Consider the following 19,177-nt stretch of genomic DNA (forward strand, 5'->3'; position numbering starts at 1 on the left):
CACTAAAATCATGTAACCTGCTATGATTTTTGTTTCATCTATATCAATATCTTATACCATATTCCTTTTATCTTCTAGGTTCCAGGCTGATACATTAAAGCAGGCTTATAACAGATGAGCCAAGAAAGATAACAATAATAATCACAGTACCCTGAGAGCATTGTCAGCACCATTTGTGACAAGAAGTGGCTCTCTATGGAGAAATGTCAGTCCGGCAATTGCTGTAGAATGTGCATTTCTCATTTGATTGATTAACTTCTTGTCTTCTAGATCCCAGAGTCCAATATGGCCACATGGGCTTCCAGCTGCCATTATAGGATGACCATCTATTATTAAAATAGGATAATATTAAGAAAAACATGTATCATAAAACAATTAATCTTAACAATTCCTCTCTCCACCCTTTTAATCCATAAATATAAATTTTAAAAAGACTATACACCAATAATCTATCAATATTTCTTTGGCCTTTTAGATTCCAGTATTTCATTCATTTCTATTAAACTGTAAAAAAAATATCTAGTAAGAAAATTTCTATGGGCTTCGAAGTAAAATTTTAAATGTTCTTAACTCTTGTCAACAAACAAGGTAAGAGTTACCTGTGCGAAATGAAATCGAAGTAATAGGTCCCCAGTCTTGACGAAACTTCATCAATGTTTCATCAAACTTAATGTTGTGAATTATAACCTGACCCGACATAAGACCAACAGCAACAACATCCACAGCTGGTGCCTGAAAATTAAATTACTCAACTTTTAATATTCTTAAGCAAATGGCTTTAATAATTCTGATGATATATACCACTACATAAGTGTTATCAAAAGAAATAATGGAATATCTTCCTGGAGGTGGCAAAAACAGGAAGTACTACCATTCAGGCATACTTAACTGTCCTATTTTGGGGGGGGGGATGAGGAAGGTAATTAGGCTTATTTACTTATTAATTTTAACAGAGGTACTAGGGATTGAACCCAGAACCTCGTGAATGTTAAGTACACACTCTGTAGCAATGAGCTGTATGCTCCCTTCCATTCTGGCATACTTTAATTGATATTTGGCATGGAAAGATTTAGGGATGATTTTTCCAAGTTACTTCCCAGCTTCAAATCTGGTAGTTATCATCACCACCCTGCCCCCAAAACATAGCTGACTTGGTAAGAAAACAGCCATAATACAAAAGGAAGATGGTGTGTGAAATCACTCCAAATCTATGACTGGATGGAAACAGAAAAAAGAGGTAACTCTAAGAAAATATATAAAGGCTTGCCACATGCATGGCAATGTAAAAGGCCAACTACAAAAGAAGAGTTGTTTTTTAAGGAAAACAGGAAAAACCTATAAAACATGTTAAAAGGCATTTTAAATTTTAAAATTAGTCTGTTCCAGCTCTAGTAATCTATGATTATAATCTTCATTTTATACAACAGTCTTATATACAGACTCTACAATAAATTTCTCTATTTTAGCACAGAAGATCAATGTCCAGCACATTACAAAATGGAATCAGGCTAAACATTTTATTAATTTGCCATCAATTTACTACTATGCATGAGACCCTGTGTAGAAGCTGGGGACACTAAAACAAATACGATCCTTTGCCCTCAAGGGACCTAATCATCTGCTACCTTTGGGGTCTTCTGGGTAGGTAAAGGTGGAGCAAGGCTAATGGTAGTGAGAGGGAATAAAGGAACATATATAAATTTGGCAGGTATAAGCAGTGGATATTTAAAAAGACAAGGGTACATGGGCTGTACATATGTCCAAAATACAAATAAGATTCTCTGCAGACATGCAGTCATTTATTCACACATGTCTTACAGACTCATAAAAGCAAAAAGCAGTTATTTCTGGAAGAAGCCAGCAATTAATGAATTATTAAGATTTGGGCCATCAATTATCTCAAGCTACAAATCTCAACATCCTGACAAATTCCTCTATATACCTACAATCTCCCTTGCTTCACTGAAAAACTCATCTCCACTCTGCACAAGGCACTGGACTATATGCTTGCAAAATGACTAGTAAACACAGCTGCATAGCAACCACAGATTTAGAGCCTAATTCTAGGCAAAAAGGTTTCCATAAACATTTATAGAAAACAGCTCTGTTTTCAATTACATTTCTAAAACACTATTTGTACAGTAATATTTATAAAGATAAACTAGTCTCTATATTATTTTGTCTTTAGGTCTAAAAATACAGTTGGCCCCTGAAACTGAAAGATCCTACTGCAAACTTCATTTCTTCTTTAACTTAACAGAAAAATACTAACCTGCTGAAGTGCTGTCACTCCAACTTTCCATCCCGCAAATGTATACAGAAGTTTACTACAAGAAGAAAAATTGTTGAAAGCTATTTTTTTTTGGAGAAAAACAAAATCAATTACATATTTTAAAAAATCAAATAATAACAAGTGATATTTAGTAAGTTCTTACTCTCCCCCCAACTATTCTAAATATACAAATTAATATATTTGATACTTAAAACAATTCCATGAGGCAGATATTACCATTTTGCAGATAAAGAACCTAAGAAACTTAATTATGTGAAAAAATTAAGCAAAAGTCACATGACTAATATTGACAGAGTCCAGAGAGACCAATTTCAGATCCTAAGCTGCTAATAACTATTATACTGTACAAACTCTTTAAAAAATTAAATAGACAAAAAAATTAATGAGTAAAAACCGTATTATATTACATATATTACAATTTTTCAAAAAAGAATATTGGCAGATCTCATTTTTCACTACAATGCATTTCTACAAAAGGGAATATATCATAACTACAATACTCCTTGTATGTTATATGACTGTTATATGTAGATGCTGCTCTACATTTCAGAATCAAGCAGAGATACCTAAAATTGCTAAAATGACAATCAATGAGATTTAATTATATATTAAATTCTTTAAGTGGCACAGATTAGGTCACTCAATGATTATCCAAGGGATATTTAATGTACAATAGAGAGTATAATGATCACATGAAGAACCTAGAGATAACCTTGAGGCAGAGACTATTTCAGCCATTATCCCTGAGCCTAGTACAGAGTAGGCAGTCAATGATACTTGTTAAACTGAACAGAAACACTGATTTAAAACTAAAAACTAGGATAAATGTTAGACCTCAGAAAATCTTATTTTCTCTTTCAAATTTATAAGGGATTTGGAAAGGACAATTTGGATGGTCAAATATTTTTGTTTGCCTGTTAACGCTGTACAAACAAACTTAGCTGCCACTTTTTTCTCTGGATAAATGTTCAAATAATAGGCAAAGGTACTCTAAATCATTGATCTAGCCCACCAGCCATACTAATATTATAGTAGATATCCATCATGTTTGTGGTTGATGATTAAAGTACTTTTATCCTGAAAACCATCCTAAATGCAAGCACTAAATGAACACCAATTGCTTTGCCTTCTTACCTTATCAGTGTATCAAAAACTAAAAGCTGCCCAGTGACAGTCTCATAATTATTTCTGATCTTACGTACCAGAGCCTTCTCTACAGCTATATGAACTCTTCACAGTGACTAAAGCTATTAGTATATACTTTTCAACGAGCATTAATGAAGCTGTCTACCACGTGACAGGACCATATCCTAGCTTTCACATATGAGATGCTGTGAGTAACAACTCCAAAAACACATCAATTTACTGAAAGCCCTCCAAATAAACATATAAAAGCTGGGAGAACTGAGACTCAAGTACGCATTAGGCATAAGGATAACGATAGATAAGGATAGATAAGAATAAGGTAGGAATCACCTATGTTTATGTTCTAAATAAAGTGCTTACTTGGATTTTACATTCCACAACTGGAGGCTTCCTTGTTCACTGCCAAGAAGTATTTTATTCAAGTAGGTACTCGGATGCAAAATTGCAGAAATTTTAAATACTGATTTATCAAAAGACAACTGCAAGTATTCCTCTACAAAAGTAAAAGTTATACATAATATGTAATCATTTTTATAAAACACTTAAAAATATTTTTTATATACCCACATATTTAGCACTTAAAGTCCACTATATTAGACTTCTGTACTAATATAAATCAAAGACTGACACACTAATCTATAAACATTCCCTGAGTAATTAAACAAATGTGATGAGGGGCAACTTGCAAATGCAATTGAGACTGTCAATTTTCTATAAAATGATTATAAATCAATAAAAAATGTTAAAAAAAATTTTCTAAAAGTTCTAATATCAGTATCATTAAAAATTTCACTCACTGCCAAATTGGTTTATAGGAATGAAAAGGATTTTCTTAAATGACACTAGGGATCATTGTCAGTAGTTTTATAATTTGATCAAGAGGCAGTGAATGTTCCAAGTAAATTGCCTGTACTGAGCTGAGCTCTTCCCAGGAGTGGAGGGCTGGGAAGCTTGATATCTAGAGAGTTTGATGGGCCCCTCAGACATGCAAAAAGCCGGAGGTAAACCTCAGTGAAACTAAGAACAGTGCTCCTCACATTTCCACAGGAGAACCTCTAACAGAAGAGACAAAAAGTACTTATAACACTGTGAAGTGGGGAATGGCACAGCCAGCTATCACTTGCTACAAGATCAAAATATTTTTTGAAATCTTACATATGTTTAAAATTCCCATATGTGAATTTTGGGGTTTTTTTGATTCACAGTTCATCCATTCATTAAATTTCCCAATAAACTAGAATATCAGAGAAGGTATACTTCTCTTAATCTTTAGTTTCGCATACTATCTTGCTGCTGCATGCTCCCACAGGTATGTGTATCCCAATTTAAAGAGCAAGGATAGCACTTGAGAATTACACAAACTTTACCTTAAATGCTATTTTAAAAGATTCTTGCCTCTGTTTGTAACTAGCAGTTTTACTTAATCTGACTACAAACAGCTTCCGAAAGACACTGGTTCAACGTGCTGCTGCAACAGTAACAAAAAGCTAGACATCAGCATCAATAGAAAGCCTGCTGAACTGTAAGAATTAGATTCTCCTACTTTATAAAGACTTTTAACATCCATCTGCACAGGGACTACTTTTGGAATTCTGTTCCCTCCACTTCAGCAAAGACAAAGCAAAGAGTGACTAATCTGAACAAGAATATGGAATGACACCCAGAAGGGCAGTCTCTAGAATGTTTACTACTTTATCAAGCAATGAGTTAATCAAGAGATAACAAACCCTAAAACTGTAAACACAGTGAAAAACTTAAAAGCTTTCATTCATCAAAGATCCCAGAGTTTTTTACTAGAAAAAGCTGGGGATATTCTGGTGACAAATTCCTAACCTTTGACGGTAACAGGGTCCCATAAACATAGCTCAATGATACTGGTTAAGAATATCACAGTTAAAGGACACTGACTCATACGCTTAGAAAAAGGATGTATATTTTCCTTCAGGTTACTGGATCAAGTTTACTATAATAATCTCACTTACTGAAAGTTGAAAATACAAATCAAGTATTACTCAGGAGTGAACATATACCAAAATTCACCCCACAGAGAAAATAATATAACATGTCACTAAACTTGGAAAACTGCAATGCAATGTACTAGCTTCAGATAAACACATTAAATAGGTTATAAACAGCTCAATTAACTGACTAAAAATGTGTATCTTTTTTTACTTAGAATCTTTTTCCTTATACATGTAAAAGATTTCTAAAAACTCTTCACTGCTTACATGTGAAACCTCTGGTACAAAAGTTATGTTTACATGGATATTTAATTTTAGCTATATACACACTATCCCAAGATAAAAGCAGTAAATTGGTTCTTACCTTCTGAATATATGTGCCAAATAATAAGAATGCTGTCAGTATCGACAGAGATAACATGGTCCCCAAATGGTTGCAGAAGATGGATTTCTGCTTTGTGACCCTTAAAGGTATGCACTACCTACAATGTCAAAGTTCAAAAGAATTTCATATTATTACTCAGTCATCATGTATTATTATTTGTATTAACCAAAAAATAAGATAATCTTAAAGATGCTCACATTAAGAAATGTGGTCCAACTTTTGATTATCCAAGTTTACACTAACAAATAGCAAGGAACCAAGCATTTTTACCTGCTCCCCTAACCAGTCCAATCAGGAAGCATGGGCTGGGAACACAGAAATGAGACCTCTGAGGCTTAGCTTCTCAACTGAGCTTAGGGAGGAGGCATGCACACAGCTGGGTCCCTCACCCAATCCAATTAGCCAAGTCCATGCATTCTAGAAAACTGTTCTGGAAGGCTGACGTCTGCAGCCATCACTGCTGGCTTCCCCATGAGACAAGGGAGAGATATAGGATACTTCTTCCCTATAGCATTCTGTTTTGACAGGGAGACCCCTACCCTTACAGCAGTAGCTGTATCCTCAATAACTATAGTCCTTTCCCCATGGTTTCAGTTCTCACCAGGCTCTAGGAACACTATTTCTTCTCCTTGTCCCTTTGACCTTAGGGATAGTAACAGCTTCCTACAATTAGCTGACAGTCTCTGATGCCTTCCTACTTCTACTTTCTATATGCATCTCTCAGGGAAAATTACAAACTGCAATACTTGGGGGAAAAAAAAAAAAAAGAAAGAAAGCACATTTTTCTTGACTCTCTAAAAATCCAAACAATTCCCACTAAAAAACCCTACAGGTAAATTGCCTTCCTCTGCCACAGGCAGTGACAATGGAAGAAGTTGGGAACAAATGTCAGTCCAAGTCAAACCTTGAGAAGCACAGTGACTCTGTAACTTAGCTATCTAGGCATCCCCACTTCCACTTTACCTTTCATTCTGGACCACAAGAACCAGGTCATCTCTCAAGCTAGTAGTCCCAGGACAAACTTAGAAACCAATTAGTAGATTAAGACAAGAAAAATCCTTCCTGAGCAGTGGAGAAAACAGAATCTAGCTTTTTCTACATGGGGAACAAGCACTTGGTTCTCAGAAAGCAAGTCATGGGCAGTGCTGTTCATAATGAAAAAGTCAATCCATATAAAGCAGTGTTGCAAACATGAATCTCTTAGGAAAATATTTTCAAAATACTCTTAAATAAATCCTATCCTAACCAAAGAAACAAAGTAGAAAATTCCAGAGATGGGACCTGACTAGACATAAAAATGTAGTAAGCAGCTGCCCAAATAATTCTAAAGTTGATCCCTGCCAAAGAAAACCAAACTAAAGCACCAGTGTTAAATAATTTTGAGAATTTAATGAAATCAACTTTCTCTTCCTCCAGAAAACTGAATATATGTTAAAAAAAAAAAAAGTACATGTCAGGAGTGTCCCAGATGAAGAAGAGCAACATGAAAGTCCCTCTACTACAATGACAATCAACTACTGACGGCAAAAGACAAACAAATTAAAACAGTTCAGTGATACAAACCTCTTTATTACGGGCAAATGCAGAGAAAACATTCCCATAAGCAGCAAAGACTAGCCTCCCATCTGCTGCCATACAGCAGATATCCTGTGGAACAGAGTTACCTAGGAAAAAAAATATAAAAGGAGTAAGTTTTTTTTTTAGAAATAAAGATTTTTAAGCTCTTACAACAGAAACTTCAAGGATACGTATAACATTTTTTTCGTATAACATTTTTCATGGCTATAATTTAAAAATATGTATGTATGTATGAGAATCAGAGTACAAAATTTTGACTTTAATATTATTTCAGACATCTAATAATAACTATTACACTGAGAATATGACATCACCTTGCCCTTCCCTAAGAGAATTAACATCTGGTATTTGCAGACACAAAAACATAATCTAAAGAAATGAGAAGAAGCTTTTTGGGTTTATAGTGGAGAAAAACTCTCACTAACTACACAAAACTGGCAAATGGTCACATGAATGCCTTCAGGAACATCAAGTTCCTAATAACTGCAGGAAAATTTTAAAACTAAATCAAAACCTAGAACTCTGTCTAAATCTATCCTTTGGAGTAACCTTAAAGAAAACTCCATAAGATATTCTACATGCTGATCTTTAAAATGAATAATATGGTTTCCAGTCTTCTCCAAGGTAAATATGCCTATCACCTCTGGGCATTTCTCACATGATATGATTTCCTGATTCCTCTCTCACTACCGTGGTCACACTGGCCTTTTCTTTGTATTTCCTATTTTGGGAGCAGGCAGGTTAAAATACAGAGAATTATTTTAAGTATTTTTCATGCTGATATTCTGCTTTGGGATTTCATTTCCAAAATACTATTTTTATAGTTTTATCATTCACTTAGTATTAGACTGAAGTTATAGTGCCCTTTACTGCCTTCTGTAATTGTTTTAAAAACATAAGTGTATCAGACATGCACATTAGATTCCTTACAGTTCTGTTTCTCTTACAAAGATTATATTTGATGGTGAAACTAGAATCTCTCAGCCCTGGCAGCCTTTTATTCTAATAAACAAAAAATAATATTTTAAAATATTAAAAAAATAAATATTCCTTCCATTGGAAATAATATCAAAATGTGGCAAAGGGAAAACTCTTACACTAGAATGATAGAATCAGAAAATGCTTATTTGGTAATCATCATACTAATAACTGATTCAGGCAAGAATCATGACTAAATGATACAATTAGCAGTAGGTAAAACTTTGAAGAGTAAAAGGATATTTACACAGTCTCAATGTATCTTACCATATATACTTACTACATTTATTAGTAACAAAGAATCCTGATAAACGTCACCTTAAGCAAATGATCAAAGTTATCACTGCCAGGAAGAGGACTAACCAAGAGCATGTGCCTCCTGATATGGCTCACTGAGAATTTAGCATCATTTCTTTGTTATTCTTCTCATACTGAATAACCTGAATCTATAATCATCAAGAAAGAATTTGAAGAATATGCTGAAAAAGAACTAGCCTATATACTCTTCGAAAATATCCGGGTTGTGAAACACAAAGAAAGTCTGATGAATTAGTCTAGATTAAAGATGAAAGAGACTTGATAACCGAAAGCAATACAGGATTCTGTTCTGGACTTATTTTAAGTATAGATTTTTAAATTTTTAAATAAAAAAAAATTTTAACGATACCAAACATGCATAAATTCAGGGTAAAGTCTATACTTACTTATTGCAACCAGACTAAGTTTCTGAACCTGTTTAAAAATTAAAAAAAAAAGATTAAATTTTCACTAACAAAAACAATTATAATAATCTAACATGTGAAGATTTAACCTCATACATAAATTTGCTATGCTGGCCTTCCTTAAAAAGATACTTACTGATCCTAATTTTCATTATTAGAAAAACTTATATTTTCAAGTATTTCATCAGGAGTGGTGATGGAAGGGTAGGTGTCATATAATTCTTTATATGGGTTATATAGTAAATATTTTAAGGTTCTGTATGCTTTGTGGGTTTTGCTGCAATTACTCAACTGATAACATACCATGAATACAGGCACATACAATACACAAACAAATGTGCTTGGTGGGGAGGGTACAGCTCAAGTGGTAGAGCGCATGCTTAGCATGCACAAGGTCCTGGGTTCAACAGCCAGTACCTCCTCCAAATAGAAATAAATAAATAAACCTAATTACCTCCCCTTCATAAAACAAACAACAACAAAAGCAAAACGTGTGCTTTGATAAATAAGTGTGCTTGACTATATTCTAATAAATTTGATTTATGGATACAGAAATATAATTTTCAAAATTTTCATATGCCATAAAATATTATTGTTTCATTTCCCAAACATTTAAAATTGTCAAAACTATCCATCTCAGAAGCACAGAGCTCAGATGGGCATAACTGAAATTCAAACCACAGAGATGTAAGAATGTAAGGCTGAAAGGGCTCTTAAAAAGCAGTTAATCTGTTTCTCAAATGGGAGTAGACGAGTATCTCCATCCCACACAAAAATTGTGATTATTCTGCATCCTACTTCTATGCAAATTTTACTTGAAAATTATGCTATATTAGAATAAACACAAACACATAGAAAAATAAATTTTTTTTAGTATCATGGGTCATACGAAAATAAACAGGTGGCAAAACTGGCTTGCAGGCTGTAGTTTGTGGACCCTCATCTATGGTTACTGATTCAGCTGTGTGACTTTCAGAAAGTTACTCAACCTCCCTGTGCCTCAAGTGCCTCAACTGTAACATAAGGATCAAAATAGGTACTTACTTCAAGGGATTATTATGAGGATTCAATGAGTAAAATTTGTGTAAAACAGAACAGAATACAGTAAATGCTCAATAAACATTAGCAGCTATCACCACCACCATCTTCATCCTGGGGATGGCCTTCACTTTCTCTTCCTCACTTTCTCTCCCACTAACAATCGGCTGTCAACAAGTAGCTCTTCTTGTTAATAACCCATATGATTTTCACAACCCTTCAAGGAATACAACTGTACATCACAGTTTCCAGAAAAAGCACTTAACACTGACTATTCTCGCCCTCCTTCTCATAAAAAAGTCCCTTCTTTCACAGAGCACACATTCATTTGAAGACAAAAGAAACAATATACATAGCAACAAAAGGCTATTTCAATGACTGATGAGACATATAAAGGAGAAAAACCATCACTAACAAGCAGAAGGCCTTGGGCAAGTAATATTTTTTTTTCTGAGATTTAGTTTCCTAGTTTATATAAAGGTGCTACAGAATGACAAACATTCTTCTTGCAAAGAAACTGCTGCAAGGCTTAGAGTAAGTGGCACCGTGTCAGACCCTCAACATTGGTAGAAAATAGACGCTCAGAGGAAAGATTAGGGAAATTAGTTTGTTATCAAATGTGGACAGTCCCCTAAATCATAATTAATCTCACCACCTCCAGGTCTCCCAATGAAGTTTAAGACGAATTTCTAACCCAGCTCTTGTCGCGAACTGCACAATAAAATGGCTTGCAAGTATAATTCAGAATGGGGGAAGGGGCAGGGCTAGGGACTGTTCTTAATCACATTTACAACCTCAAGGGAAGTTCAGTATTTGCTGAGCAAATGTATTGCCATAGAACTGAAATGTTCTGCAGTACCTCTCCCTAGCCAGACTGCCTCCGAAACTCGTCCCAAGTGGACTGCAAGGGCTAAATCAGCACGTGGATGTGATGCAGTAGCGAAAGCCCTTGGTAGGTCGGGGAGGAGAGCCGGATCTTCCCAGGACAGAGCTGTGGGCCGGGGAGGGCGTTTCCCGGGAAGTATGCGAAGGAAAAAGGCACTCACATCATAGGTGTGGAAGCTCTTGCCCACGCAGGTCGTCACATAGAATCGGCGCTTCAGCGCACTGAACCGCACCACGTGAGGAATGTCGTTACTGAAAAGCCCCAAAGCCCGGAACCCCGCGAACAGGGAGCTGGCAGTGCGGTCTCCTGCGCCTCGCTCCATCGCTGCCGCGGTACGGGTTCCTAGCGGCTTCAGTCCAGGTGGGAATCGCGAAACCGAGCCCGTCGGCGCGTCTCGTGGTGCAGTCCTCTGCCGGGGCAGCAGGATCCCAAACGCTTCCGGTGCTCGCTGCCAATCGCGTGAGCGGAGACTGACCTCAGTGCAATTGAGAAAGAGCTCCCTCCGGCACTCAAAGGGGAGGCGCAACTTCAGTTCCTCACGGTACAGCCTCTAGCAGTTTATAGGTGCTTCCCACCTCTGCGGGGTCTGGAAGAAACTCGAGTCACTTCAGCCGGACTTTAGGGAAGGGGAACGACTAGGGAAGCACCCGGCCCCGGAGGATGAAGGAGTGACAAGTCTTAACCCAGATGGAGTCAGGTTTAACGTGTGATTATGAAAATATATGAAACGATTAGACTATCGAGAAAATCTGAACACTGACTGGGTATTTGCTGATACTAAGAAATTGTTGTTTTTAAAATACGTGATAGTAGGCAGGCCTGGCGCGCACGCTGCCGGGCTGTATCGCCGCCCCCGCCGCCGTCGGGACGGGAAGTGAGCCGCGGGGGCCTAAAAAAAATAAAAAATAAAAAATAAATAAAATAAAATAAAATAAAATAGAATACGTGATAGTAGTTTCGTGATTATGCTTTTAAAAATCCTTATCTTTAGGAGGTATATCTTTATGAATGGGCTTATTGTGTGGGGATTTGCTTTAAAAATAATTGGGGATGAGGTGTAGAGTTTAGATAACACAGGATTAATAATTGTTGAATCTGGGAAATGGGTATGTGAGAGTTCATAATACTGTCCTTATACTTCCATATAAAATTGAAAGTTCCCATAATAAAGTTTTTATTTGCTTTTTACTGAGTTTCTTTAAAGTAAAATACAGATTGGAATATTAATGGATTATTTATTTTTTACATGTGAGTCATGGGGATATGTACAACTGGTTTTAATTACTAGATTAACATTTTGAGAGTTTTTTAAACTGTGTATAAGGCAGATATTGCCTTTATAATTACAAAAAAAGACTTCTGTATATATTGGTAGTTTGGGGAGAAAATTGAAAAAGTTCCCCCATCAGGACTTTACAGTTCACAAAGCTCTTGATAACACTCATTATTTTAATATAATCCTCAGATTAAGACTGTGAGGTGTTTAAGGTACAAATTATATTGTTATTTTACAAATGAGGAAATCTGTTCATTGGAGTTAAATGATTTTTCCAAGGTTCCAAGATTATTTGGTGCTAAAATCCAGACTAGCACAAGGTTTAGAAAAGGAGAACAGATAACTGAAGGGCAGCTGAAAGGTGGGAGAGAGAATGTATTCAGCAATCATATTTTCAAAACCAGACATTGGGCCACATGTTGTGTGTGTATTCACATTGGATAAGAAACCTGAGTTTCTCAGAGATTACCTAACTTGTCCAGGATTACTTAATGGTACTGTAACAATTTGAATTTAGGCTTGTTGATCAGATTTATGTTCTTTGACCTACATCTGGACAGTGAGACAAAAGTTTAAAAATTACAATTCTCATGGAAAAAATGGTAGCAATACATACATGTTAGCTGTTGTACTGGGATCTTTTAAAGGGACCATGTTATGGGCTGATTGTGAGTTTTCCAGCTTTAACAGTTGGTCAGAGTTCATTTCTCCCTACCAGTTGCCTCCCTGAGTTACTTGCTATTCATCTGCCAGCAAAGTGTTTGAATGCATTGTGGGAGAAAAGGAACTAGCTATTGCTCTTTTTACTTAGAGATGCCCCTAAGGACACTAGTACCAATTTAGTACAAAAGAAAAGATGGATGTAGCAGATCATTGACAAATGATCATTTTCAATTTGATTCAATGCATTGGGGCTTCACAATATTCAGATATATTAAATACATAACTGTCATGTTGTCATTTCTAACTTTAAAAAAAAAGTTAAATATGACTTTTTTTGAGTAGTTAATATAATAAAGACCATTTCTTTTTTGTTACTAACTTGATGTATTGTGATCACCAGCCTCCAAGGTGACCTCAATGACTCTTACTTCCTGGTATTCATCCCTTTGTGTAGTCCCATCTCACACTGTAACCAGGCTAAGTCATAAAAAATATTGAAGATTTTGACTTGCTCTTTCCTGGGTCATTTGCTCTGTAGGAAGTCAACAGCCATGCTGGGAAGATACTTAAGCTGTCTTATGGACTATTTTACGTAGTGAGGAACTGAGGGCCTCCTGCCAACCCCTCAGTACTAGCTTGCTAGACATGTGAGTAAAGCACCTTAAAAGTATATTCTCCAGCCCCAGTAAAGCCTTCAGATAACTGCAGCCATGGAGACATCTTGACTTCAACCTTATGAAAGACTTTGAGCCAGAACTGCTCTATTAAGCCTTTCCTGAATTCCTGGGTCTCCACTGTATAATATAATAAATGTTTATTGCTGTTTTAGACCACTAAATTTTGGAGTTATTTGTTACACATTAATATATAACCAGTATATTTATATTTAACTTGCTAATCAAATTTGGAAGTACTTTTATTTTATTTCATTGTATTGGCAGAAGCATGTTGGAAACCCAAGGGGATTTCAAGATCTTGCCTGTCTACTCCCTTATTTCACAGATGAGTGAATCACTGTGGACAACAACTGTGAAATTAGGTGGTAGAGGAGCGGGTACCATGTATCAGTGCTTCTTATTGTCAATCTAATACTTTCTCCTTTGGGGAGTTGTTCATTCTGGCTGCTCTACTTTTCCTCTGGTGGTGGCAAATGTAGGGGAACAGATCTGTTGCTGGTTCAGTAGTACCACTGTAATACATACTGCGCTGAGACGTTGTTAACCAGGGTAGAAATAGAGAGATTTGCTGAATATGTGAGATCTTTTCCACAGGTAAGCATGTAGATGTCACTAAAATGTTGTCATGGCAATTCTGATCCAGAGTTTGGAGACTATAGGAAATGTTTGTTTTAACCAGCCTCCTTGAGAAATGCCACTTAAAGGTTGCAGCATAGAGAAACGTCTTTATCAGCATATCATTTATTTCAACTTTTTTCATGTAAATCCTTTTTTAAAATGTATCAAATACTACTCTCTGCTTTCAGCGTAATAAAGAATTTAAGTTAATCTGTGTCAGTTAGGTACATAGTAAACACAGAGCCAGTCCTGAGAATTATCAATGTTGCTGCCTTTATGAAAATGACATGGAATGGATGGTGGATGCGCTTCTAAGACTCAGAACAAACTTTTATCTGATTAAGCAACAGCAAATGAAACAGTTCTTCAATAGTACCAATGCTAGCACTTAGCCTGAAAGAAGAGTCAGCTCCCTGGAAACCACATGCTTAGGATTTGCCATCACTATAGGTGTCCACGTAACCTTACCCTCTTCCAAGATCAGGCTGGAGCATTTCTTTGTTTTAAATATCCTTTTACTTCCTTTTTCAATCATGATGGGAAGTTCTCCATAGTGATGAGCTGGGATAATAGGACATATAGGCCATCAGCATCAGATGACAATATTGTAGAAATAACCCTCAATGTTCTCCTATTCTCTTGAAAACTTTTCTGACTTGGGTGCCAGAAATCCAGGCCCCACAGTGATCTGTAAAAGGTTACCTTCCCAAAGGACATTGCCTTTCATGTAACAGCTTCTCCTAAGTATGCCATGCAGTCTCTCCCCTGAGTAGAATGTCTGGTATGAGACTAGACCCATGTAGACCCACTTGCTTTCTTTCCTCCTCATTTTTAGAAATATCCTACGCTATATTGATGGTAATAGAGTTTTCTTCTGCATTCCTTACCAGACATTCCTGACACAATGGGAGTAAGAGAAGCAGGGGGGAATAAAAAAGAATGGAAGAAATTAATCAGCAGTTATTATAGAATTTCTTACCCTGCATTAGATCTTCATAATTATCTTGAAGGAAGTGTTAGCATGTTTTGTTATCAATATGATTCGAGCAAATTTTAGGTACATAATAAACCCAAAATGAGGACATTATGGCTAGAGGTGTCCACCAGCCTGGACAATTGTTAGGAGGAATTGAGGGCATTATTTTCCATGCTTATCTTACTGGTACAGGATCAGCATGCACTGGTGCAAAAATGGTCTCCATAGAAACAATACTCTCACCATCAAAGACCTCCCAAAACTAGAAATTTTGAAGGAATAGTGCATTCTTGTCTTTTTCTTCCTTATTTTTTTGTTCTGCTATAAATCTCAAAAGGCCACATACAACTATGTTTAGTCAGTTTAGAATTCCAAGTAACTGAATACATGGCTGGATGCCTGATTAAATTATTGTTACTGGTGGTGGTCATTATGCAAAAGAATCACTGAGGACCTACAACCCAGTATTCAGATTCAGAAGGAAAGTGGTAGACTACAGATAATCTGCATTTAACAAGCTTCTCAGGTGATTCTGACACTGGTAGTCTGCAAGCCACTTTGAAACCTCTTGACCACTGAGGAAATGGCTGGTGAGAAAACAGTGATGTTGTTGGATACTGGAAATAAGATCATGGAATGTGTCCTTCCAGTACTTCTTATCACGGCTTCAAACTCTGGCACCAGTTGAGAAAGGGCTCCACTAAAATTACATGGTTTTGCATGATGGAAAATTGCAGTCACATATGGTCCTCAAATTCATTACATTCACCCTGAAGTCTTCAGGCAAGTTCCAGGAAAAGAATAACTGAATCTCATTTAAGAATTATTTGCAGCTCTTTAGGAATAATGAGGCTGTTAATTCTACTCTTCTGGAGACTAGGGTTTACTTTCCTAGAGAAATGAATCCTAAGTAATCCAGATTCGGACAGGAGGTACAGAAGGGTGTTGCAGCTGAGACTGGCAGATGAAATGAACATCACACATTGACCAGTGGATCTCCCAGTTCCTTCCACCCCATGCTCCTAGAAAGCCAACCTTCAGGCCTGTGTATTACCTCCACATAGAAGATTGCAGGAAAATGCAGGAAAACTGAACAGTACCTATAGTTCCTGCCGTTTGGTGATCTCATGCTGAAAATCTCGTGCCTGTCACCTAAATGACCAACATTTCATTCAGGAAGTATTTATTCAACATTTAATGAATCACAGACACTTCTAGATGCTTCTAATATCATTATAATCAAAACAGACATATGACTTGTTTCAGCCATACACATAGTCAAAACAGACATACAAAACTTTGCCCTCATGGAATTTGTTTTCTATCAAAGAGAGACAGACAATAATAAAGAAGTAAACAATAACTTTAAAGGATGTTGATAGGTGTTCTGTGGGGGGAGGAGAGGCATAGAGAGGGATGGATAGTGTCAGAGTTACAATTTTAAATAGTGTTTGCCCAGTAAATTCTCACTGAGAAGGTGATATTTGAGCAACATATTGGGATCACAAAATATGTTTTTTTGTATCCTACACACATTATATTGGAATGTATTATACTGGAAGTCAAATCTTCTGCCATCTAAGTTCTAACCAGATTGTCCTGTCCTCAATTGCTGTGTCCTTCAGTGGTTGTTCCCTGCCCTCTTCCCTCTTGTCTCAATCTCAGGATGAGGAAGGCAAAAGTGGCTGGCGTGGCCTGTGCCCATGACCATCAGGGCAGACCCTAGCTTTCCCCAAAGCTTCTGGAACCCTTATTTTTGCCCTGGAGGTTGAGTTGCACCCTTCCTTCCTCTTCACCACAAAAAGAGAAAGAAAAAAAAGGAAAAAAGAAAGGTTTTTGGAAAAAGGGTTTGTCCTGATTTCCTACAGGGCAAAGGAAACTGCCAGTTCAGCTGTATTATGAACTTCTTTGGGTAGAGGTGTGTCTTACTTATTTTTGTATCCCCAATACTTGGCTGAAGGCTTGGCACACAGTAGGTGCTCTGTAAATTCTAACTTGATACATAATGTGAGCTTCCTCTTAGCTGAGGGAAAGTAAATGGATTTAGGAATTTGGAACTTTCCCTCCTCTATCATTACTCAGCACCAGCCCTCAGGGCAGTGGTCAGGAGAAAGTTTCCACTCAGAAAAAAATGAATGTATTCCCATTTGCTCTGTAGCCTGGGCTGTATGGCTATGGTGGCCCCTCCCACTGGTGCTCAGAGCATTCTGAGTGGAGGGGGAGTGACAGGGTGACTGTAGCTCTAACTTGTAGCAGGTATTCAGGAATAGGAGAATGGACTTGACATCACTTGTTTACCTTTTGCCTCCATTGTCTCTTCCAGGTGTGAGAAGTGAAAGAAGGAAGGACTAGAGACATAATTTAAGAAAATGATGATGCAAAAGGATGATGATCCTGAAGACACCTATCCCCAAGTATTCTCTCTACAGGCAGGGCCAACAGGCACAGTGCAGGAGGAGAGTGGTCAGTGGCTCCAAGGATGAGGGGAGGGAAAGAGCTGAAGAAAAGAGATGTCCCTCAGAAAAAGTATGTGAAACTAACCACATGAAAAAGAGCATTCATAAGAAATGAGTTTGAGAATTATTTTATTAAGAAAAATATAGTGTCAATAACAAAGCAGTATGTAAATTTTAAAAACTGCTTACAAAATAAATAAAAAATTTATTCCATAAAATTAAAAAAGTATATATATATATATATATATATATATATATATATATTTTAGTTCTAATAAAGCTACTTCTTCAGGATCTGCTTGCATACACCACGCTTAAATGTTAGATAATTTTAAAAGTTTGACTTAGCATACTTTCACAATATTTTGCTTGGAAATTCTTTCAAATTGCTTTATTAGATGTATAACGTTTTGTTCACCCCTTTTGCTTTAACTTTCTTCTTTTTTAAGTTTTTTGTATGAAAACACATGGAGTGTCAGTACACATGGAAGAAGTGTCTGCCTTTTAAACACAGGTTTACATGTTATCGAGTTCAACTTTTTTCCTTTTTCTACTACACTTTTAGATATTTTCCTAGAGTAAGGCTTAGGCAGTTCCAGCTGAGAATTACTGCCACAAATCAGTGGCCTAGGCATAAATGCTACAGAAGTCTCCCCAGACATTTGAGGAACAGTACTTCCCCCACATTATAAGCCTACCTTAAACAATAAAAGCTTACAAAAATAAGCTAAGAAACCCTTCTGTAATTTAAAAAAAAAAAAAAACTATTGGTGGTCTTTTAAATGTCACAGTTATAGTTAACTTTCCACCTGTCTAATAAAGATGGTTTACTCTGTTGCTGTGAAATGGGATTTTAATGAAGTTTTACTTTGTTTAATGCGACAGAAACGGCGCCACAATTCTATCAACTTTGAGACTTGTTCCAGGCATTTATTTGTTTTGACTTCTCTTTCCCTTCTTGTCTTCATTGCTTGGGTAATACTTATCTGTGGAATAGAAGAGGCAATAGGCAAAATTAATTGTCACTATCTTCGAGTGGCTGGTTATTTTGTCTTCTTTATGTAGATCTATGTGTGTCCCCCAAGACATTTCCACACTGTTCCTGAGTGCTTTCTCCAGAGGAATGCCCTCCTATCTCTCCACTCATATACTTCAAGGCCAAGCACTGACTCCTTCCCAAGACCTTTGCTAATTGCTCGGACATTTCTTTAGGAAATTCACTTAGTGCTCCAGAGTTTTTTTTCACTTAACTTGCCTCTAACTTACATACTGTTTTTATTATTACATCACAGATATTCCCCATTGCACTAAGCACAATGCCTTACATAGGAAACACTGTATATTTCTTAAATGATTAAATAGATGAATAAGTTGATGATCTCATTATCTCCCTGACAAGATCATAAGTTCCTTAATTACAGGAGTTATCTTATGATTCTTTATAGATATAATTCAGTAAACCTATTATTTGGACCCAAAGTGCTCCCACCTTCTAACCCTCTCAACTTCCTAGATGTGCCACAA

At 36.6% G+C, this 19,177-nt stretch overlaps 2 protein-coding genes across 2 annotated transcripts in view; both read right to left on the reverse strand.

Moving 5' to 3' along the window:
- WDR36 (WD repeat domain 36) overlaps window positions 1-11,517 on the reverse strand; it is a 38,804-nt gene extending 27,287 nt beyond the window's left edge. The window contains exons 1-8 of the mRNA XM_072958283.1: window positions 11,148-11,517; window positions 9,046-9,073; window positions 7,349-7,449; window positions 5,765-5,882; window positions 3,800-3,932; window positions 2,273-2,327; window positions 600-732; window positions 151-326 (exon numbers count right to left, since the gene is read on the reverse strand). Of these exons, the coding sequence (XP_072814384.1) occupies window positions 151-326; window positions 600-732; window positions 2,273-2,327; window positions 3,800-3,932; window positions 5,765-5,882; window positions 7,349-7,449; window positions 9,046-9,073; window positions 11,148-11,309 (906 nt within the window). The 5' untranslated portion in view covers window positions 11,310-11,517. The remainder of the gene's footprint in view (window positions 1-150; window positions 327-599; window positions 733-2,272; window positions 2,328-3,799; window positions 3,933-5,764; window positions 5,883-7,348; window positions 7,450-9,045; window positions 9,074-11,147) is intronic.
- Window positions 11,518-17,771: 6,254 nt separating this feature from the next.
- Window positions 17,772-19,177, reverse strand: part of TSLP (thymic stromal lymphopoietin) — a 29,378-nt gene continuing 27,972 nt past the window's right edge. Inside the window, exon 5 of the mRNA XM_072958928.1 lies at window positions 17,772-18,639. Coding sequence (XP_072815029.1) covers window positions 18,481-18,639 — 159 coding nt within the window. The 3' untranslated portion in view covers window positions 17,772-18,480. The remainder of the gene's footprint in view (window positions 18,640-19,177) is intronic.

This window comes from Vicugna pacos, chromosome 3, assembly GCF_048564905.1.
Source record: "Vicugna pacos chromosome 3, VicPac4, whole genome shotgun sequence".
Lineage (NCBI taxonomy): Eukaryota > Metazoa > Chordata > Mammalia > Artiodactyla > Camelidae > Vicugna > Vicugna pacos.